Source organism: Mesocricetus auratus, unplaced genomic scaffold, assembly GCF_017639785.1.
Source record: "Mesocricetus auratus isolate SY011 unplaced genomic scaffold, BCM_Maur_2.0 Super-Scaffold_100025, whole genome shotgun sequence".
Lineage (NCBI taxonomy): Eukaryota > Metazoa > Chordata > Mammalia > Rodentia > Cricetidae > Mesocricetus > Mesocricetus auratus.
Window position 1 is genome coordinate 4,587,792 of NW_024429206.1, and position 24,060 is coordinate 4,611,851.

Genomic DNA, 24,060 nt, shown 5'->3' on the forward strand with positions numbered 1-24,060 from the left:
CAGCCTGCTGCATACATGGTTAGAACCTGAAGCCTCACTCACGCGCCAGGCAAGTGCTGCGTGCCGCGCCACTGAACCGCACTGCCGGGCCTCTTTTTACTCTTCATTTTGACTCAATAAATTGCCAAGGCTGGCTTTGAACTCCTGTAGACCAGCTGGACCTGAACTTCTGATTCTCCTGCTTTGGCCTCCTAGGTAGCTAGGGTTATAGGTCTGCACCACAAGGCCTGGAAGGCAAGCGTTCTGGGGGAAGGGAGAATCCCTTCCTATGTTCCACATTCCCTTGATGGCCAAAATTTTGCCTAAGCATCCAACAGTAATATACCACTTTAGTGCCTGTGGGGTGTGTGTGTGTGTGTGTGAGAGAGAGAGAGAGAGAGAGAGAGAGAGAGACAGAGACAGAGAGACAGAGACAGAGACAGAGAGAGAGAGAGAGGTATGTGGGGGAGTAGTATGTTTGGTGTGTGTGATGTATGTATATGGGGGAGTAGTGTGTTTGGTATGTGTGTGTATGATGTATATATGTAGGGGGAGTAGTATATTTGGGGTGTGTGTGTGATGTATGTATGTGGGGGGAGTTGTAGGTTTGATATGTGTGTGATGTATATATGTAGGGGGAGTAGTATGTTTGGTGTGTGTATGTGTGATGTATGTATGTGGGGGGAGCAGTAAGTTTGGTATGTGTGTGCATGATGTATGTATGTGGGGGGAGCAGTAGGTTTGGTGTATGTGTGTGCGTGCCCATGGAATATTGCTAGCTCCTGAGACACACAGTGAAGTCCCGAGGCTGCAAACATCCTTACCAACCTCTCAGGAGGAAACGTTCTCTTCTCTCCCTGCCCCTCTGTGAGGTTTATAAGTTTTAATGTCTTTGAGCACCTCTGTGGCTTCTCGTTTTCACTCATTTGCTTGTTTTTGTTTAAGATCAAGAACCAGAGTGAGGCTGGCATCAAGCGCAGGTAAGGAAGGGGCAGGAGGGTCACAACTTCAGGACAGCCTGTGCTACAAGACCCTGACCCCAAAGCCAACAAAACAAAGGCCTTCCCGCAGAAGAGAAGGGGGAAAAGCAGGAAGCTGGTCTCTCCATCCCTCAGCCTTGAGAAAGCTGATCCCTGACAGCCAGCCCTCCTGGGGCCTGGGCACTGGGCAGGCTTCCAGGGCCCCTCCACAGGCCTGGCTCTCCTGCTGCTGGCCAGACCTGAGGTGCTGGCGAGCTAAGGAAGTGTCACATTCCCCCGCTCTTCCCCACTGGCTGCTCCCACAGTTGCAGAGGGAGGGTGAGCTGGGTAGCAGCCCTTCCAGAAGAACACAGCCTTCTGCAGCCTGCAGCTCCCCACAGCCGGGCTTAGGGTCTGAGTGGTGTGGGCAGAGGAGGCACCGGAGGCTCTGGGAAGTTCCATGGCAAGCATGGAGGTTCCCGTGTAGCACTCAGCAAGCTCCCCAGGAAGACACAGGTTCAAAGCTGCATTCCCCATACTCCTCACCATAACTCAGGAATCCTCAACTGGTGGCCTCTCCTGACTCCCTTCACAGCCCCCTTTGCACAGGGGGCTAATGGCCCTGCCAGGCTAGACCCCTGTGGGTCCTCTCCCACAGGCTTGGGGATGAGAAACTTGGCTGCAATTCTTGGTTGTGCTCTACAGTGAAGACACCGTGACCAGAAACTCCAGGATAATGTGGAAGGGAACTCTAAGAGGGAGCTGGTCACGGGCTGAGCATTCACAGTGGCCAGAAGTGTGGGAAATAAGTCTCTCTTCTCCAGAAAATGTCCAGCCTGTGGTGTTTTGTTACAGCAGAAAACGTTGTGCAGGGTAGGCTGCTGCCTCCGACTGAGTGACTAAACAAAGGCTATGTGGGGCCACTCCAGCCTCCAGGCCTCTGTCCCTTCTGTGGCCATGCCAGCACACACCCTTCCCCTGCTCACCCATCAGTCTCCTCAGTGACTGAATTCAAGGCCTCTCCCAGCATGCCTTCATGGCTCACTCCTCCAGCAGTTCACTGAGCATCACGTAACATCCTGGCCTTGGGGTCCAGGGCCCCATCACCCAGCTGAGGCAAAAATCTCCCAAGGGCTGTGCTGGGCTTCAGATTTCCTCCCTGCTTTTACCACAGTGGCCATCATCTCATAGGCTTCTGGCTCAAGGATCTTTAGCCTTTTGCTGTGTGACCGGTGAATAGGTTACTTAGTCTTTCTGAGCCCTGCTTTTGTTTTGTTTTTCTACCTAGTTCATGCCTAAAGCAGACTTGGCAGCTCCCTAATAGTTGGGACACTCAAAACGTGAGCTGGTGGAAAGCTGTCCCACTGTATGCATGTCCTACTGTGTGCAGACTGCCTTGCTGTTCAGTCAGAATGAAGTCTCACACTCAAAGCCCCAGACACAGGCTTGGAGGACAACGGGAGGAAGTAGAAAATGCACAGTTATGGCCCTCTGATCCTTGACCAGATCAACTCAGTTGAGTGACTGGCTTCCCAGAGGTTCCCAGGGCACCAAGTCTCAGTTGCTCACGCTGGTATCAAATTCCTTGCCACTTTCCCAGTCCCCAGCCAGTCAGTCCCTCAGGTCACCACCTAAGACATCTAAGACAGGCTCTGACTCTGGGGGAACCCCAAGCTGGGGTGAGCCATCTCTTAAGACTCAGTGGACTTCTTACAATCATTCACTCACACGCCACAGATTTTCTGGAAGCTCACGTGGTTGTTGCTGGCTCTGGTGAAGACAGTGCGAAGTTGGCATAGAGCAGGCACTCCACAATGCTCACACAAAATGCTCACTCTCATCCCATGCCAGGCCGAGTTTTCACCCACAACCCACAGTCAAGCAGATAGAGCAGGGGACTAGCTTGGCTGGGATGGAGTTACATTTTCTAACAAGCCATCTTGTTTCACAGGAAAATCCACCTGAAAATGTAAATTTCTCTGAGTAAATGATGCCACTTTCTCAACACTGTCACAGGACAAAATGGCCAGGGGCTGGGGCCAAGTACTATCTTTGCATGCCCTGCCCAGGAAAAGAAGGGAAGGGGAGGGACGATAAGGAAAGGAGAAAAAGTCTGGAAGCAAACACACACCTGTCCTGGCGGTTTGCCTGAGTGCTGTGCTCCCTCCCAGTCTCCATCGCTGCCTGGTGCAGTGCCCTAGGCCTGCCTCCACTCAGCCACACACCTACACACAGCCCATGACATCTGAGCTTAAGACCCCAGATATGCATGCTTAAACAACGTTAGAAATTAAAACGATGGGTCGGTCGGTGGTGGCGCACGCCTTTAATCCCAGTACTCGGGAGGCAGAGGCAGGTGGATCTCTATGAAGTTCGAGACCAGCCTGGTCTGCAGAGTGTGTTCCAGGACAGCTAGGGCTACACAGAGAAATGCTGTCTAGAAAAACCAAATAAATAAATAAACGAATGAACGAATGAATGAATGAATGAATGAAATGACAGAATTAAAAGTACCTCTGTACTCACCTTAGGGCCATCTGGCTTCCTCGTCTCCTTTCGGCAGGACACTGATGGGGCCTTGGGAGTCTCAGTCGGGAGAGCTGGCTTCCCTCTGGGCTGTTCTTGTCTCCGCTGCCTGGCGTCCTGCATAATGGACAGGCCCTCCCGGACCCTGGCTGGTGGGCCCTTCTCTGAGCAGGCCCTCTTGATGTCCAGTGGTGACAAAACATAGTCACATGGAGGGTTTCCCCACGGCACCCCATTGCCCTCTACCCCCTGACCGGTGGATCTCTTTGGTGTCCCTTTCTTCCAGTCAGAGGGAGGTGACCTGGGGGAGATTCTGTCCTCGATGCCTGGTTCCTGGGACTTGACTGGGCCTTGTTTATATTTTGCCTCCTGGTACTCACTGGAGGAGGGCTTGCTTTCAAACTCAGTGATGCCTGTGGATTTTTTCCTGGAGCCAACAGGGAGAGGGGAGAGTGAGGGACAGTTTTCTGCAGAAGCCGAGTGTGGTGGTGCCCACAGTGGCAGGCCAGACTTGGTGGTCATGGTTGCCCCTAAGGGCTCTGCTGGCTGCTTGCTAGGGCCAGGGGACTGGGGAGTTTTCACAGAGGCCCCTGCTTGTTTCCCAACACTATCTGATCTCGGAACTTCCTTCAGGCTCCTCCGCCGCCACTCCACCTCCGTGGGCCAATCTAATCTCTCCTGAGGAGAGCCACTGGGCTCCCCAGGACTGTGCCTCTGCTCCTGGGCCTTGCTGGGGGCTCTGCTTGAGTGCTCTTTGTACTCGGCCATCAGAGCATCGATGTCAAGGATGCCAGACCTGTAGCCATCTCTCATCTTCCCTGGGAATGTCTCGCTGATCACCTCTGTTCTCCTTCTACTTAGGAGACTTTTGGGGCGCCTCAGGACTGGAGAGGTCTGTGGGGCATCCGCTCCTGATGCCCTAATCCTGCTGTCCTTTGAGGAGCCATCTTCTGAGACTCGGTGAGTCCCCAGAGCATCCACATCAATGACTCTGTCCCTGGAAGGCTCCAGAGTCCTGTCCCTGGCAGATGAAGGCTGATCTGCGGCCTTCGGGTATTTTGGAAGGCTCTTTGCTTCTTCATATTCTTTCCCCTTAGCCAAGCCCTTACTGCTGGCGGGAGCCCTCGGCTCTTCATGGCTAGGAGAAGCCACAGTAGACACAGAAGAGTGAGGTGACAGAGGAGGAGATGTTCTCCTAGAAGGTTCCAACACATTTTCAGGCCCTGGCTTAACAACACTCTTAGCCTTTTGAATATCAGGGATCTGATAAGTGACGGCAAAGAAAGTTGCACTGGGTTCAGCAGTCTGCCCTGGCTTCTCCACTGGGTAAGCCACCTCCTGTGTTTGTGCCTGGTGGTAGGACAGCGGAGGTCTCTTTAAGGCACAGGGTAGGGAGATCACATCATCTGCAGGTCTCTGTTGCCTTTCGGAAGTGTTCTCTGGCTTGAGGAGGCTGAATGCATCAAACTTCACATCATGGGGCAGAGTCCGCCGTCTCCACCTGTCCATCCTTGGCTCCGAAGGGTTGGATCTCCGCATTCTGACTTCGGGCTGCAATGCCTGGGCTGGTCTTGGGTTACCCTCATAGGCAACTTCATGTGGACTTTTTGGCAGAGACAATGAGTCCGGCCTTGCTCGTACTAAGGAGTCACCGGGCTCAATGGTGGCCCTGGATGGAGGATTTGAAGAGCCATCCCAGGATGGACCCCTTTGGGGGGCACTGAGATCTTTGCTGACCACAGAGGTGCTGTGACAGTTTGCCACCACTCCTGCTCCCGTCCATTTGGAGGGTGAGCAACCACCCCCAAATCCATCCCTTGGCTGTTGACAGTCAAGCTTTTGTCCACTGGCCTCCTGACCCCGAGCTTCCCATACTGAACTTGCCCTTTGGACAGCGCCCCCGTGAGCCTGCAGAGCATACTCCAGGTGAGTAGGGCTGATCTCCTGGGACAGCTGCCGGCCCTGCAGTGAGAGCCGGGATCTGGGAACGCGCAGCGTCACCGCCTTCTCCTCAGGCACCCTGGAAACTGCTTCACTATGTGCTCGCTCCCCTGAGGCATACACAATGTCATACCTGGGCTGGATCCTCTGGGACACAGGGGGACTTTCTAGACACCTCCGGACAGAGTGACCACTGTGTCCTTCTCCCATGGGGTGTGTCTCGGGGACAGATGTGCGACACTGTCTCGGCTCCACATCTACAGGGACAGCTCGTCCCAGCACCCCCGGGTCGGCATGGTTGGACCACCTGGAGCTGTCTCTCTTGTTCAATACTGCTGGAGGGTCCTTCCCTAGCCAATAGCCTTTCTCGGGCCTGGGTTTGGGATCTGGGATGTCAGTGACATCAGGAGGGGGTGTAGGTGAGAGACAACAGCCTGCCTGGTCAACCACTGTGTGTTTCTCCACATGATGCTCAAATACTGTGGCCCACACCTTCTGGAAGCTGCCATCATCATCTGGACTGACTTCAGAAGGGCCTGGGTCTGCCATTGAGTGTGCACGCTGACACCTGTCAGGGTCTTCCTGGTCAGAAGCATCTTTGGGTTCGGTCTGCCTAGACTTCTGGGGTACCCCAGACTTCCAGGGACTTTTTGCAGCGGGTGCTCCATCCAAACCATGCCCTTCCTTAGGCTGAAAAATAACCGAAGGCCACATTAGGATTTGAAAGGGACAGGAACTGGCGAGGCGGTGACGTGGCCGCCCTGAGAGAGCAGCAAGGGGCCTTTCAGATGGGCTCGACCCAGAAAGCACCTGCCGCCTGGCCAAGGGACCTGAATCCTGCCCCTAGAACGGAAGCTGGGAGGGCAGGCGCTGCAAACCAGCATCTGGCCACATACCAGGGTACACATATCCCCTCCAAACAGTAATAAAACAGTTAAACTTTGTTTAATTAAAAAAGAAGCTCCAGCAAGACGCTATAAAATATGTGTTATGAAGGCACATTCATGTGTATGAGTGTGCACATGCATGGAGACCAAAGGAATAGCAGCGTCTTCCTCATCTAACAGGTTCTCCACAGAACCTAGAGCTCACCAATTCAGCTAGGCTGGCTGGCCAACAGGTCCCAGGGATCTCTGTACCTCCACAACCTCAGCTCTAGAATGGCAGCACTCTTTGACTGTTTCATCGATGTGAGATTCAAACTCAGGTCCTCAGGCTCACACAGCAAACACTATACTCATGAAGTCATCTCCCAGCCCCCACCCTGAAATACTACAGGATGAAGAGTGTAGATGAAGACAGGTGTCCCAGACACCACAGGGACAATAGGGGGGTGACTCTGAGACAATGCTGCCAGCTTACTGTGACTGATTTGTGGGGACAAGGTTTCGCTAAGTATCCCAGGCCACACCATCAAGGTTTCCCATTTTGTTATTTTACCACAATTTTCAAAAATCAGCACATCTATTACAGAGATGATCCCTGGTTATATGTAAAGTGGGGACTCATTAATGTTTTCCTTCTTGAGAGTTCTTGAATAGTCAAAGTTTACAGATGAAACCAAGCCCTGACATATAAGGGAGCCCATACCAAGTCCCAGCCTTCCAAGACCCTTCCTACATGGCTGCGGTCTCTATGGTACCATCAGGGTGGCCTTCACTGCCCTTCCAGGCCAGCTCCTTTGCTTGGGGACTCACTGAGAGGAGCACGGAGAGCTTTGGAGAAGCTCTTGGTCTATTGTTCAGAGATAGCAGAAGTCTCTTTGACACAGCTGCACAGCAGCTGCATGGCCCAGCCAGGCCACTCCTAGGTATTTACCTGAGAGGAAAAATAAAAACAAATTGGGCTATGGATGTAGATCAGTCAGTAGAATCCTAGCCAAGATCCACAAAGCCCTGGGCTCCATGTCAAGCAGCCCACAAAACCGGGTGTGGTAACTCATGCCTGTAATCCTAGCCCTTGAGAGCTAGGGGGCAACGGAGCAGAAATTCAAGGTCCCAGCTACAGTCAGTTTGAGGCCAGCCTGAGCTACATGAGATTACATGTCAGAGGGGGGCGGGGAAGGAGAGGGAGAGACTTTACAGACTTGCTCATTAATGCTCACAACAACTTTATTCCCTTTTTTGGGGTGTATGTGCATGCACGCGTTTGTATCCAAGCTGGCCTAGAACTCATAACCCTCCTGCCACAGCCTCCAAAGCACTGGGGTCACAGGCACGAAACACCACACTCAGGCACAACTTCATTTCTAATGGCTCAAACTGAAAACCGTCCCAGTGCCAGCCAAAGAGTGACAGCAAAGCCCACTGAGGTCCACCTCTCGGATGGAATACAACCCAGCCATAAGAAGGGCTAGAACCTGACCAATCTCAGCATGGCAGGGTTCTAAGTGAAGAGATAAGGGCAGAGTAAACGAGCCCATGACTGTGGCTGGCTCAACTGGTCTGTAAATCTAAGAGGTGGAAACTAGTCTGTATGGAGAGGAAGCTGAGGGAGGCTGCTTGGGGAAAGGAAGGCCGGAGGCATCAGAGAGGCAGGGGTGGTGTCTGGGTGCAGTACAGATGTTCACCACCCTTGTGAGGCAACGCTGCATGGGAAGACGCCGGAGGAAGCTCGTGCACTCGGGCACATTAAGTCCATGCACTTTATGACTGTCAATTGCACCTCAGCAGAGAAAGAAAGAAAATGAAAAAGTGAGGCCAGAGAGAGCATCGACCACCAACCAGTTACATGAGCACCTGACTGGGAGCTTTTCCTATGAGCCAGAGCAAAGAGCAAAGGCTTTTGGCACCTGAACCGCTTCTGTTACTGGGTGCAGAGCCAAGGGAAAGACTCTCAAAAGGGAAACTGGGGGAAGTTTCTCCCAAGCTTTTGTGTTTTTGAGACAAGATCCCACTATGTCACCCTGGCTGGTTTCAAACACACAGAGATCCACCTTCCTCTTCCTCCCAGGGGTTTGAATAAGGCCGCTTAAAAACAGTGTTCTAACTTTTTGCACAGAAAAAAAAAATTGCCTGGCAGCCACTTCCGTGCACAGCCTTCGACTCCCAGGGAAGGAGGAAATCACAACCCATGGTGTCAGGGACTCTAGTATGCCAGCGGCAGGGGTGGCAAGATTCTGATGCTCTGTGCCTGGACCTGGCAGGTCACAAGCTTCTCCTAGTGGAGATTGTGAAGGGCACACTTACCTTTTCTCTCCTCTCACTGGGGCGCTCACCGCTCAACACAGCACATTTCTCGTACCCAACCTCATTGCTTGAAGGTGACCGTGAGAACCTGGGACAAAGATGGGAGTTACTCACACACAGCAGGATGACAAGCCTTGACTTCCCAAAGACCACACTGCCCTCCGCTTGGGGCCCAGGAAGGTATATGCCTGGCCACCTGCCCACCTTCCTTTGAGAAAGGTCGTGACTACACAGAAGGCACTGGGACCTGGTGGAAAGGGCGTACCTCAGGCAGAGCATGTCTGGGTAGAAAGAGCCTACCACCAGGGAGAAGCAGCAGGTGCCTGGTGCTACTCCCAGTTCTACTCCCTCCTGTGGGAGCCCCAATGGCCTGTGGCCTCACCTGAGCCTCTATTTCCTCATCTATAAAGCAGGGATAATTAACGCCTACCACCCTCCTTTATAGGGCAGACATAAGAGGCAAGCCATGACCCTAATAACTTTGTGAAGGCGTTTAGGGAAGGCTGAAGGAGCCCCAGGCGGGATAATTAATGGTTCTTAGCAACTGTGGGCACAACACTTACCCACCACCAAGGAGTAGCCACGAGACCTGAGACCCCGGGGGTGGGTCCTCATGTCAAGTGTGGACGCAGGCTTGCTTCTGCCTCTCTGGGCCTCAGTTTCCCTACTTATAAAGGGGAAGGAGGAGGGGGGGTCAAATCTTTTCATCCCTAGCATGCTCTGTGCAGCACATGCCTGAACATGAGACGTGACGTGTCTATACAGTGTTTAGGGTAGGGCTGGGGCTTGAGAATAAAGAGAAAGAAAAGGAAAAGGGTGGGAGAGTTCCAAAACATCTGAACCGGATCCCCACTACTGAGAGGCCATGAGCATTCCTAATCTCAGAGACTCAGTTTCCCCATCTGTCACATAATCACATGGCTCCTCCCAGGCACCTGGATAGCACAGTGAGACCCTGGGCATCTCTGCTGTTTTAGCTTGGGAATATCTCTTCCAAAAATCTCCCAACATATAACCCAGTGAACCAGCATCCCTGAGGCGTGGTGGGAGATGGCTCAGGGGGTAAAGGCATTTGCTGCCAAGTCTGATGACCTGGGTTTCATTTCCTGGACCCAAAGAATTAACTTTGGCCCCTGGCTGTACCAGCTACCAGAGCCTTGAGTTCACCCTAGCAGAAGATGCAGAGCACTGAGGAGAGGGTGGATCACACCTGGTGACATTTCCCTGCCTCGGCCACAGTGGAAAACAACAAGGAGGCGTTGTATGGCACACTAAGTGTTGGCATTGACCTCAGCTGATGACTCTGTGCACCGAGGGCTCCCAGGCTGAGGGCTCTCCGTGAGGACACTGCCCACATCCTTTCAGGGTTTTTCTCTCAGTATCTGATGGAAGATCCTGGTGGCATTTTGGTTCTAATCACAGCTCTATGGAGGCAGAATCAGGACATGGAGTTCAAGGTTACCCTAAGCTACCTAGAGAATTTGAGGCAGCCTAGGCTACTTTAGACAGTGGCCCTGGTCATCTAGGCTCTGTTGGTTTTATTTTTCAATATATCCATGGATGCTGAGGCCTATTCTGTGTGTGTGTGTGAGAGAGAGAGAGAGAGAGAGAGAGATGAAGAGTGTGTGAGAGAGACATAGAGAGCGAGCTTGTGAATATGTCTTCCAAAAATCTCCCAACATATAAACCAGTGAGACGGGGGGGGTGAGAGAGAGAGAAAGACAGACAGAGAGAGAGAGAGACAGTGAGAGAGAGAAAGAGAGACAGAGACAGAAACAGAGAGACAGGCACACACACACACAGACAGAGAGAGAGAGATGCTGGGGACAAAACCCAGAACTTTGTATATGCTGAGTGGGTACTCTGTCACTGAGGCACATGCCATCCATGCTCTAATCTAAAGGCAGTCTGACCCTGGGGACAGCTTAGCCACAGAACCAGACTGTGCTGGAACTGATCCGGCTTCTCCACAGTGCCTCGCCTTCTCACCCACACCTGTGAAATGGGAACCTCGTTTCCCACTGTGCTCCCACGGTGAGTACCAACTGAGCCCAGCGCTAGGGATGTCCTGATCTTCTTATCATGGTGCCTGTATGAGAGCAATCGTTACTGTCACCTCCCCCTGTGGTATGTATGTGGGTGTTGGGCTAGCCTTGGGCTTGTGTATAGTTATTGGACTAGCCTTGGGCTCGCCAGTGGGTATTGAAACAGCCTGAGGCTGACTGAGGTTCTGGAATGTGTCCACTTACGGTTTGGTCAAATCCTCAGGCAACAGCCGCCCCTGTGACGCCCTTCTCCTGACCTCTGGCTTCGCCCCTGTGCTCTCCACAGTCCAGCCTTTGATCCGAGCCTGAACATTCGGGCCACATCTCTCAGGCTCTGGCGTTGAGGGCAGGGACTCGGGGGCCACGGGGGAGGGCTCAGACACAGTGCTGCCTTCCTCAAACAGGCTGAGGCACTTCCTGATGCTCCCAGCAGACTTCCTCTCCATCCCTGCAGGAGCCTCCTGGTCAGACACTCCACCCTTGACCTGGGCCAGCCCCAGGCCTCTTCCTGGCCTGGGCAAAGGGGACTCCAGCACCTTCTCTGACTCCTGGTCTGGCTTTTCCTCAACCTGGGGACTCTGATGGTCTCCAGAGATGGCCCTGGCCCTGGCAGTCCTGGGACTGTCTGCATCTGTCTGCTTACGAAGGACCTTCTCCCTCCGTGCGTGGAGCCTCTTGGCCACCTCCTGGAAGTCTGAATCTGGGTCCTGAGGGGTGGCGCCCATGCGGGCAGGGCCCTCTACATCAGCCCTGGTTTCCATGCTGGTCCTCTCCGGGCCCTGGGGCTCTGTTGCACTCTGCTCACTGGCCACCTTTCTCGGCAACGTCTCTCTGCTCTCAAACACAGCTGTCAGGTCCACAGACAGAGGCCTGGGTTTCCTCATCCATGTCTTCTCGGGAGGTGTAGGGGGAACTTTGCTCATGACTGCCACTCCACCTGAGCCTGGTTTGGGGGGCTGCAGGTAGTCGCTGAACACTGCTGACATGGGCCGTCTCTTTGGGTGAGGCTTGGCCTCTGGAGCCTGTCCAGCGGGGTCCTCCACACTGTGGGCCTTTGGCAAAGGTTGGGCTCGGCCTGCCTCCTCCTGGGATACAGCGGACCCAGCATCCCGGAACAGGGAGGTTGGTCGGGGCAGAGTCACTGGGGGCTTTCGAGCAGGGAGGGCAGGCTTGGCGGCCACCTCAGGCCTGGCACTTAAGGGAGATACCTGGGCTGCCCGGGAGCTAGCCTCCTGGCTCCCCTCACTGGTTCCTTTGCCCAGGCTGGGTCCAGCTTTGGTCGTTTCAAAGAGGCCCATGCTGCTGGGGCCAGACCTCAGGAACATGGCCTTGTTAGGTACAGATGGGCCATTCTGCAGGGTCTCCCCACTGTCTGCCTCCTGGCCGGCTAAGCTTGGCATCCTTCTAGCCACGTCCTCTTTAGCTTCCTTCTTGTTGGCCTCAGCTGAAGGACAGGACTGAGTGGCTCCAGGCCACAAAGGTGTGACAGGAGCCTTCTTCTCAAGGACCTGCTCCTTAAGAAAAGGCTTGGGAGCAATGGGCAGAGGGAACAGGTGGTTCCGTAGGGGGCTTTTTGCTCTTAGGAGCCTAGTGGAGGGAGCCCCAGGGGCGTCCCCAGTCTGGCAAAAGTAGGTTCTCTTCAGGGCTTCCTCCCTGCTGATGTCACCAAGGCCCGGCCCCGCCCTCAGGGATGCGATAGAGCCAACTTCGACCCGCGTCACCATGGTTACGGATGTAGCTCCATGAGGATTAAGCACACCAGAAATGAGGAAGCAACTGCTTAAAAAAAAATTAAACAGTAAATTTAGCAAAGAGTATTTGTAGGACTCAGAGTGAGGATCTGGGAGAACGAGACTGAGAGACCTTAGCCCCAGAGCCCCAGATCCTGATCTCACTGAGCAAGCTCCAGATGCACAGCCATCCCGCCGGGCCCTGGAAAGGCACAGACAGTGACCTCGTGTTCAGAGAGGTCAGGCAAAGCCCTGTGGTCTGAGGCCTTGCCTGGCTCAGCCAGTCTGGAGGTCAGCTCCAGCAAACCCAGCGTGATCACCCAACACAGAGAGGGTAAGTAACCACCCCCGACTCATACAGCCACCTAAAGCAGGAGGCCCTGGAACCCCTGATAGTGAGGGGCCCTGGGACCCCGCCAGCTGCCCCTCCCCCACTCCCTGAGCACTAGTAAAAGCCAAGTCCTTGGGGGATTTCGTTTGTTTTGCTTTGTTTTCACTCGACCTACTGCTATCAATTTGCTGTTGGTTTTGCTGTTGAACAACTGTTCATACCGGCTTCCTTGTTTGTTTTGGTTTTTGGTTTTACAGTGGTGAGAATGGAACCCAGGGCTTCATGCTTGCTGCACATTCTCCATGCTGAGCCAGGCCCAGCCCCTTAAGAGTTGTGACTGGAATGAGGGCTTATTGTGAGAGGCCTAGCTATGCCAAGTACCTCTGGTACTCTCTCCATGTACCCCGTCTGCCCTGCAGGCAGGTCTCACTTCCCAGGAGCATCCTGGCCTGACTTGCTCAGCTTTGAGATCTGCCCTCAGACAGGCACCCCTGCTCCAGGCCCCCTCAATCCTCCAGCAACTCAGAGATGGGGAAGAAAATGGGCCCAGAAAAGTCCCCAACTGGTTTTACTTGGCTAGAAGCAGGCCTCCCATCCTGGCCCATTATGCCTGGTCTTTTTTGTTGTTGTTTGGCTGACCTCGAATTCCCTACCTAGCCAAGAATGACCCTGAGCTCCCCAGTGTCCTGCCTACACCCACCAGGTGCTGTGATTACAGGGGAGAGCCACATGGCTGAGTTTCAGCCCTGCCTCTGTAAAATATAGCTTTTCATTTCTCTCTAATCCTAAAAAGCATCCTGTGAGTCCCCCTGCTCTTCACCCACCCTGCTTCAGCTATGACAGCTGGCCCTTCCTAACTGCCCCAGAGATGGCCCAGCCCCTCCAGGTGATCAGAAGGGAGACACTGTCCTGATTAACCAAGGACCTCCCAGCCCTGTATGGCTCCTTTACTGCAGGGAATGAAGGCAGATTTTGGCATTTTTTTCTCTTCATTACACACCCCATGGACTAACAGATTCCACTGAGAATAGTCTCTCCACTCAGCTGGGAGCAGAATGGAGATTGGGGAGACCTAAGAGCCTTGCCATTTTCAATCTGAACAATCCCCAGGCGTGCCCTAAAGTCTCATTCCCACCCCAAACCAGGGATGCTCACTTCAGAGTCGTGGTGGGCTCTCAAAGCTCCATTCTACAACTCACACCCAGCCAGGACATGGGACACTGACAGTGCACAAAGGACAGACAGAAAATTCCCCAGCAACCTCATCTTCCCAACACCCAGCCCCCAGCTCAGCACCCACTTACCCAGGCTGTCAGGTCCTGGGCGAGGGACACAGGGCCACCTGGCAATGCCAGCAGGGTCACAGTTCATGGTGAATGGGCCGTCCACTCACGCCCATGGCAGAAGCGGCAAGGAGAAGAAGGCTGTGCCCACAGGCTGTCTCTGCAGGGCTGGGGAGACACAGAAAGACAGCTTGGTTCCGGAGTTCCTTCCGCACAGACGGTGCAAACGCTTTCGGGTTCCAACTGCATCCGCTGGCGTCTCCTCCACTCTCAGACTCGCACTCCTTTCTATAATCATGCACAGCGCACAGGGTCCACGCAGGTGCTCAGTAAATGCCTCCCCTTCTCTCTCCCCAGACACATATTTACGGAGTACCTACTGTGTGCACAGATATGAACTAGAGACCCCCAACCTTGGAATTCATGGTTTTGTATGTGACACACTCATGCACACATACTCATGAACACACACTCACGCATGAACACATCTACTTGTATTCATATACCCACCCTCCCACACACTTACTGACAGTCATGCACACACACATGCATGAATACACACTCATGCATGAACACATACCCATACATACATCCATGCACACACACTAATGAACTCATATACTTGTACTCATATACCCCCACACCCGCACCCACACCCTGACACAGTCATGCACACACACATGCATGAACACACACTCATACATGGACACATACCCATGCACACATACCCACTAATGAACACACATACTCACACATGTACTCCTACACCCCTACACACACACACACGTGCACGCACGTGTGCACGCACACTGACACATTCATGCACACACAAGCAGTTGTAACACGGCTCACAGAAAGCAGTAGTTTATAATGGGATGGGGAGCCAATGAACAGGGGAGGGATTTCACTGCCCAGAGACTGGTGCCTTGTGACTGGTGTTCTCAACCTGCAAGAGGCAGCTGCTGAGCCCTTAGGTGTCTGCAGCCATTCACGGTGGCACATGCATTGGGAGGTGGAAACAAAAGGATCAGAAAAGACAAGCCAGGCTACATGAAGCCTTTCTCTAAACCAGACCAGACAAAAAGATTTCGGCTGACTGTCACTCTCTCCTATTCATCACATCTACACACTGAAGCCCTTGGAAGCTCTCAAGCCTCTTCGGGGCCTTTGCACATGTTGGGCTTTATCTTTGGGCTATGCCTCTTACTCACACACAGATGCACACCTTGGGCCACAGTTCAGACACGTCTGGCTCCACATGCGTGCCTACAGAGCATCACAGACAACAGGGAAGTCCATGGGACTTGCTGCAGGGAGTCTCACTGACTAGGACATGATCCTGGCTCTACATTCAGTAGCAAGCTCACAGGGCACCCCATCCCCTGCACAATGGCTGGTCACACAACAGCACGTAGTGGATAGTCATTGGATAAATGAAAGGACATATTCTTCTGACCCTGATCCCCACTATTCTAAGAGGATGGCTAAGTCCCAACCTGGGTTCCTGCAGCAGTTGAGGACTCGGAGTCACAGTGCTCACCTGAACATTCACCAACTAATCAGTAGTCCCACTGTGAGACTGGGTGACCCTTGGGGGCCCTCCCTTGGGTGGCCATCCACCTATAATGGCCACAGTCATAGCTGTGCCAGCATGACAATGCACACGAGGACAGATGTACCTCTTCAAGGTTTTAACAGGGACAATGTCACCAGGACAGCCAATGGTGCACAAATGTCAGCCACTGGGAGTATCCCTAAGCCTGCCCCAGAGGCCTGACGCAGATGCCACGGAGGATATGGGTGAAAGCAGAAAGTATGTTAGTTCATACTCTCCAGTTCACATATAGACTCACACAAAGGAATCAGTGACTTGCTGAAGAGACCCATGAGCCAAAGAAGCTCTGATACCATGGTAGGATCACCTAAATAATCACACCTAACCTTAGAATCCCAGGATTCTCTGCTTCTCACTGAACCTGCTGTAAATGGCAAGGGGCCCATTTAGACACTTTTAAAACCAGCTTCGAATGCATTGCATATGCTATGCCCAATTTGAGATGGCAGTCTCTTCCAGAACACAGCAGAAGCCCACTCGCACTGAACAGCTGCTATTTATTCCTCGGGTGGCCTCACTCACTGTGTATATGTGTGGAATTGACACACTACGAGTAAAACCAGGTAGCTAAGAGGCACTTAGGAAAAGGAAGGAAACTGAATCTGAACAAGTCTGTGTGTGTGTGTGTGTGTGTGTGTGTGTGTATTAACTGTTTTCACAGAATTGAACTCAGGGTCTTATTCATGCTAAGTAAGGGCTCTCTCTCCCAGTCCCTGGTTCATACATGATCACTGAAATCATGGGATGCAGGCAGAGATCCTCTGGGAGTCGGGAGGCTGGCTGCACCAGGAGAATAGGAATCAAGTCCGTCCCAAGCATAGATGGAGCAGTGGCAACCTAGCGGGCCCTCAGTTCTAGCTGAACCTGGGAACATAGGCTTTGGTCTCTCTGTATCCACTGGCCAACTTCACATTCCCACTTCCTGCTGGTTGGAGGAATCATCTAGCAACAACCCAGGAAAGGAAATGAGACAAAGGTCACCGGAAAGCGCTCTTGGGCAGGTCCGTGGAACCCTCCCTGCAGAGTCCAGCACTCTGTGGCTTGAACTGGGGCTATGGGAGCTTTCCATTGAAAACCAGAACATAGAGGTTCAGCTCACAGACTCGGGTCCTTGCTTCAACACCGCAGCTGCGGCTGTGCTGCCTCACGCCACCTTCAAGTGTATCTGGATGCTCATCAGCCATTTGCTGTGCTGTCTCAGTGCCCGAGTCCTGAGAATGCCACCATCTGGCAAGGGACATGGGCTAGGACTCACACCTTTTCATCATCTTCTACAACATGGCCTCCACCCCCAAGTCTGCAAAGCCACCCTGAGCAAACTAGTCACTGCAAGAAGAGGCAAACAAATCTGTCCACCGTAGAACCCAGATGGCCCGGATACAGTCATTGGATCAGATGTCACTGGAGAATACCCATTCTTTCCTTGGTCCCCACAAAGGCAGCCTCATGTCACCCATCCCTATGCAGGCAGCAAGCATCTACTCCAGGGCAGGGGCTGAGGACACGACAGTAGACATTCAAGAGGACAGGCAGGGCTAGGGATACAGACAGTGGTAGGGCACCTAGCAAGGGAGAGGCCCTGTGTTTCAGACTCAGCGCTTCAAGGTGTGTGCGCGCGCACACACAGGCACACACAGGCACACACACACACACACACCAGGTGCAGTGGCACACACCTGTCATCCCAGCTCGTGGGAGACTGAGACAGGGAAATTGTGAATTTGAGACAAGCCTAGTTTGGGGAGGGGCACTAAAATACCACCGAACATCACAGCCGAGCTTCCCTGGTCCTCGCCTCATGAGCTTGTTGCATGTCAAATACTGACCAGCTCTTGAGTATTGAACGCAGGCTTATCTTACGGACTGCGCTTGGTTCCTCTCGAGACCCACACTGGCTGGGTCCTGTGGTCTGTGGAAACTGGTGGGAGAGGGTACGGTCCACATGCCACCAGTCAAGGAACAGAGCAGAATTCAAAATGTGAAGCACAGCTTCTGCAAGCACACAGCTCCTGCACCCTGGAGCACCTGAGGAACCACAAGTTCATCCTAAGTAGGAACTGTTAGAGCCGCACTCCTGCAAGCCATGGCTCCGCCAGTGCCCCGTCCTAGACTCTAGCAACATTAGACTTTCATCCCCCTGTGTGTCAGCCCTTACTGGACATTTGATATCATAGAGTCTATGCTCCCCCTGCACCATCTCTTTTAGCACCTCTCCAGCCAGGACCACGCCCCTGAGCCAGCCCCTCCTGCCTCTAGCCTCCGACCTGAGAGGTAGCGTCCAGGACCCTAGTGGGTTCTGTCACTCAGACTCAGCTGGAGGCTCACTGGCTCTGCACCAGCCTCCTCTCACTGCAGCAGGCGCAGACCCAGCATGGGCCAGCTTCCTGGATCCCAGACAGGGTTCTCAACCTCCTCGACATAAAAGGCGCCCACTTAAGGGAGCCAGATGAAAGCCATACTGAACAGCTGCACAGATGCAGGGGAAGCGGAGTTTCCAGGCTGCACGTCCTCTGTCCCTCTCTGTAGGCATCATCCTAATCTACAGGGTTTCACTGTCCCAAGTGCCCCATCCCTGACCCCTCCCCTGGCTCCAGTTCCTCTGGGCCCTCAGTCTACAGTCATACCCACCAAGGAGTGACAGGGACAATTCTACAAAGGATTTGAGGAGGTTCACAAGTGGCCCCCAGTGATGTGCAGTACAGGACTATTCACCACAGTCCCTCAAAGATGGGTGCAAACTGTCAGATCTCCAGGCCACTTGTGCATCTGAAGGGTGTTAGAATCCACTCCCACCCGCTGTAAGTAAACATCCGCCCTTTCAAGCTCCAGGGGCTAGTTCCTTCCTACAATTTGTGCTATTTTGGGACACCGCAGCCACCAAAGAATCCAGTCATCAAGCAGCCTTCGGACACTCTTGCTTTTCTCCAGATTGGGGTTGGCAAACTACTGTGTGGATGCTAAGCCGGCCCTCTGCCTGGACTTGCAAATAAAGTTTTATTGAGCCCAGACTGAGGCTTCTTTCAGGCGCCACTATCTGTGGCTCTGAGTGACAGCCCACCATGTGGCCCAAAGGAAAAAAAATGAGACATTTACTGGCATCCTGTATAGAACACATGACTCTGGTATGTATACTGGGGACCCCAAGTCCCCAAGACTGCTCTCATGGCTGTGTCAATATTTCCAGCTACAGACAGCTTCTTCATAGAGCCTCTTCCAGGTCCACTTGAGAACTGTGAAAGATGCTATTCAAATGAGCAGAAAGTTTGGGATCTTTGTTTGCTTTTTGAGACAGGGTGTCACATGACTGACCTCAGATCAAGGATGACCTGACCGTGGGTTCTTGATGTCCCTAACTACAGTGCAATCACACCGGGTTTACTCAGTCAAACCCGGGGCCTTGAACACATTAGACAAGCACACTACTGGCTGAGCCATACCCCAGCCCAGCAAGTTTGGTTTGTTTTTTAAATTACTCGTGAGTGAGACAGTGAACATTCCTGTGTCACAGTACTCACATGGAGGTCGGAGGACAGCTTTCGGGTCTCCGGGCTCTCTTTCTACCAGGGGATCCAGGGATTGGACTTGAGTTAGCAAGCCTGTGGGGCAAGTACTTTGACCTGCTGAGCCATTTCACAGGCCCACAGGGAAACTTTAACCGTCTTAAACCCTACCATGGAGACCCCGAGGTCATATTGCCATTCTGCCACGCAGACAGACCAGTAGGCATTCCCAGTGTGAACAGCAGCCTGGCACACACTAGACTGGGCCAGTTCACGCTGCTTGCTGACTAGAGACCAATTTGTCAGTTGTTGGGCTGCTTTTGTTTTTTTGAGAAAGGGTCTTATTATAGCCCGAGTTATCGTCAAATTCAAGGTAATCCTCCTGCCTCAGCCTCTCTACTGCTACACACATGGCAGGATCTAGTTCTTTTATTGTTTAATGACACAGTGTGTCACCAGTGTGTTCAGCTGCAACACCTTACACAGCATTTCCTGGTACTCCAAATGCCTAAGGATAGCCCCTTTTGATAATCCAAGCCCTGGCCTGCCCTACGTCCTTCAAGAAACAGTACATTAAAACTGATGCTCGGATGGAAACGCCTCAGCCAGTAAAGTCCTTGCACACATGAGGACCTGAGTTTGAACCCCAGAACCAAAAACAAACAAAAAGACTGGACTGCTAGTGTATAATTGGTACTCCATGACCAGCCAGCACTGCCCACTGGAGAGTTCCTGGCCAGTAATCAATCCTGTGTCAAAATCAACAACCAACACTACAGTGAATACCCACAGCTACTATTTTCCTGGAGAATCATGCCCCGAAGCCTGCAGGCTGGGTCAGAGGGTGTGAGCCTCTCGCCCAGTCCTGCATGCTTGCACAGCGATTCCCAGGGAACCACTTTCCCTGCTGACTCTCTTCCCAGCTGGAGGTCAGGGTTTGCAGCCACTCCCCAGAAATGAATCTAACAAACACAGCTGGTGGGCATTGGAGCCTGGCCGGTCTCACCTCCCAGGAATCTTCCCTGCTCTACTTAAAGGCTATTATCAGAAACGTGACTAGTGGGTTTCCAAGGGCCAGGGTAGTGCACCAAGAGAAGGCAGTTGGCTGGGACCAGCCCAGAGGCTGCACCAGGCTAGCATGGCCAGGGGAGGATGGTATGAAGGACAGCGTTAGAACTCCACCCCGGGGGCCCAGCTCAACAAAGCTCAACACAAGCGTTCAGAGAAGAACGTTAGTCAGTATGCTGTGCTCTCAGCAGAAGTCGGGGAAACATTTTACACACCATAGGAACTGGCAACTCGGTAATTCCTCCTCAAGAACGAAGTCTGAAGGAACTGCCTGATACGGGCACAAGAACTGTCAATGCACAAGCAAAGTACCCGCTAGGTTTAAGCAGGTCTCATCTTACAGAGCACCAATGGCTCCACTGTGGAAGGTTTCCAAGTCGCCCTGCGGGAGAAGAGGTGGAGAACTGAGTACACCCAAATTCACACATGGGTGTGACAGCCTTTACCCTGTCTACTTCCACATGCCTGGACTCCAGGAGGACTTTTACAGAGATCTAATTACAGCACACCTCCTCCAGGGAGCTCACTTTTAGGATACAGCTCGAGGAGGACCTTGGTGGATTCTATGGCAGGTGAGGTTGTCCGAGGCAGGGGACAAACATGCCAGGCAGACAGAGCTTAAGTGAGAAGTTTTATTAGAAAGGGGAGGGAGGGGGGAAGGAAAGAGAAAAGAGATATAGTGACAGAGAGAGAACAGAAGAGAAGAGGGAGACAGGAAAAGTCCTGTCTGCCCCCAGGGGAACCATGGGGAAGAGAGCATAAGCGGGTATGGGTCTTTCTTTTAAAGGGGTCCTTTGCACCTGTGTGCAGACTACCCAACCATGGAAACCTGGGCTGACCAGGGTACTGCCTCAGTGCATTCTGTCAGGTGACAGGGGTGGGCCAACATAATGCCTGAATCCTTACACCTACCCTGGTTACAGACCCCTTCCAGGGTCACCAGAAGCCCAATGACCTTTGGAAGTGTCTGAGACAAACTGCCTGGTCCCCAGATGGCCCTAACACCGCCTCTCCATCACTGGCTCAGTACCAAATGAACACACAGAAAACAGCCCTCACTCTGACCACTAACTGCCCCCCTCCCCCGCCTCCACTCGCTGCCATGGTTGCAGACTGTAAAATACCCCTGGGTTCTCACTGTACCTAATTATTACTGTGGTCTCCTTTTGAACCAAGAAAAGTGGAGCAGCTTTTGTGTTTACAACAAAAAATTTTTTTCAAGCACTTCTTGTAAAATAATTGTACTGAACTTCTAAAAATGTGAAAAGTTAAAAAAAAAAGATAATCACTTACCACAAGAGGTAAGTGGGAATGGTTAATGCTCAGTCTTTTGAAAAAGGAAATTACCAAAAAAATGTAAAGAGGGGAGACAACAGGGCTGACACAGACTATCAGGAAGCCCCCACCCCAAGCCAGAGGCTGGGGTCTCTCAGTGAGGAGCTGCATGTGACCCTGTGTTGACTCAAGACCAAGGACAGAGGAAAGTGGGTGGCAGGTTTTCTTGAACAGGCAACCAGCTCCCAAATCAAGACACAGAGACTTATCAATTACGAATGTTCGCCCTATCTTATGCCTGTCCCACTAGCTCTCATGACTTCACCTGTTTCTCTTCATCTATGTTTTCTTTCAGGGCTGTTTACCTTTTTCATTCTGTGTGTCCTACTCCACGTCTGGCTGGCCCTAGGAGTTTCCCTCTCTTTCTCCCTCATTCTCTCTTCTCCAGCCTAGATGCCTCCTCCTACTTATTCTCTCTACCCCGCCTATCCCTCTCCTGACTAGCTATTGGCCATTCAGCTTTTTATTGGACCAATCAGGCGCCTTAGGCAGGCAAAGCAACACATCTTTACTTCATTAAACAAATGTAACACACCTTTACATAGTTAAAGTAATATTCAACAACAAAAGCAGAATGGTTTGGAGGGAGGCTTTCATTAAAACCAATGAATGCAACCAGTGCTGGGGTCGACCAAAACAAGAATGTGACACCTGGATTCATGGTGACCCTTCTGGAATCAAGAGGCCACAAAGGCTATACTTTATTGATAACAATGTGAATCCTTTGGCTTTTGTTATGTAAAAATGTATCTGTTTAAGCCACTGTCTATTAGGGCTTGTTATGCTCAGGTAAACATGGCACAAGTGGACAGAATCTCTGCTGAGCAAATATGGAAGCTTTGGTGGCCTTGAGGAACCATTCAGTTCAATAGTAATGGATTCTATGATTAAACAAGACAGCTTGGGAAGCGCCACTGAGCAGACCTGGAGGAGTACTCAGGAAGTCATACGTCAGTGTGCATGCATACAGAAGAAAGGAACCTTTGCAGACTCTCTGTGGGTGGTAGGCTCTCTAATGAAAACATGGGCTCTTTTTTTTTTTTTTTTTTTTTTTTTTGCAGGGTGGGGAGGGGTGGAGTTGAAACAGGGTTTCTCTGATTACCAGTCCTGGCTGTCCTGATACTCATTCTGTAGACCAGGCTGGTCTTGAACTCAGATCTGGCTACCTCTGCCTCCTGAGTGCTGGGATTAAAGACGTGTGCCACTACTGCCTGGCTGGGGTTCTCTCTTTATCCTACACCACCACACCCTCTCCACAGGCCTGGACTAAAAGGAGCAGATAAACCAAAGGTGTGAGCAGCAGACTGCCAGCCCAACAACTCAACTCAGTGCTGAGATCCAACTCCTGCCCCTGCCCCTCCTGTGAACATCTGGTCAACCTCCTGTTGTTACACAGCACTCACCAGCTACCCTGCATGACACAAGTTCTCCACCCTGGCCAGGCACTACCAGCCTGGGACTGGAGCAACAACCCAGGCTTCCCTAGCACATAACCTAGGTTCTGTGTAGCGCTGGACGAACACCTGCCCTGCTTGGCAGATGGGAAGCCATGGACAAGTCTGAGTTCTCTGGATGGCTTTGCACTTGCAACCTTGTCAACTTGATAAACACATCACTATTAAGCCACGGCCTTTCCTTTCTTGTTCTTCCCCAAGATCACACATTAATATTAATTTCGACAGTCCCAGTCTTTAAAAATCCACACTCTTTAAAATAGCCAGTCTCTCAAAATCTAATCTTTTAAAACTTTGGGCTCTGAACTGTGGGCTCTTGTAACATCAAAAATAAATAAAATACCTTTTCACTTCAAGAGGGAAGAACCAGTCATAACCTGATCAAAGCAAAAACAAACTCCAAACTGAGTAAATAAGTCAACATCCAATGTCTGGGATTCATTCACCATCTTCTGGGCTCCTCCAAGGGCCTGGGTCACTTGCCTGGCTCCGCCCTCTGCAGCACACACGGCTTATCTTCTAGGCTCCGGCTGGCTCCACTCCACCACTGCTGCTGTTCTTGGTGGTCATCCCATGATACTCACATCTCCAAAATGCTGGGTCTCTGCTGCAACTGGGCTGCATTTTCCCCAACAGTCTCTCCCGGGCTTTCTTCAGGGCCTCCAGCCTGGCCACACAGTGCCAAGCCCCAGCTGCTCTCCATGACCCCTCCAGGCCTTCAAAACCCAATACCACCTGCGTGACTCTTACACTACCGAGTTCAGCTGCCAGCAAGAGGTACAACCTTGGCAGCTTCTGGAACACAGCTTCTGAGTGCTGGCCCTGGGGACACACTTCCCAGAAGACTTCACCTCAGTGATGTTGGTCTCTTCTTTATCACAGCTGGCCAAAACCACAGACTCTCATCAAAATAGCAAATGGCCCTCATAGAATCTTTAAACTTCACAAGCCAGGTCTCCAACTTCTTTCTGCCCTGCTCTCAACATTCTCATCTTCCAAGCTCCTACAGAACAGCTCGCTGAACTCTCAACACTAGGTGGCTTTTCTAGTCCTTCCACGATCCTCCCCAGAACATCATCAAGTCTGTCACAGAAATACCCTACTAT

At 52.2% G+C, this 24,060-nt stretch overlaps 1 protein-coding gene across 4 annotated transcripts in view; it reads right to left on the reverse strand.

Moving 5' to 3' along the window:
- The window catches only part of Kiaa1671 (KIAA1671 ortholog), a 140,333-nt gene that overhangs the window by 95,591 nt on the left and 20,682 nt on the right, over positions 1-24,060 (reverse strand). For 3 of the 4 annotated variants that reach the window (XM_013119768.3, XM_040731590.1, XM_021232381.2), the window contains exons 2-5: positions 14,004-14,150; positions 10,843-12,414; positions 8,594-8,681; positions 3,465-6,095 (exon numbers count right to left, since the gene is read on the reverse strand). In XM_013119768.3, coding sequence (XP_012975222.1) covers positions 3,465-6,095; positions 8,594-8,681; positions 10,843-12,362 — 4,239 coding nt within the window. In that variant the 5' untranslated portion in view covers positions 12,363-12,414; positions 14,004-14,150. Of the gene's footprint in view, positions 1-3,464; positions 6,096-8,593; positions 8,682-10,842; positions 12,418-14,003; positions 14,151-24,060 lie in introns of all 4 variants that reach the window. The other variant, XM_040731591.1, reaches the window with a different exon arrangement.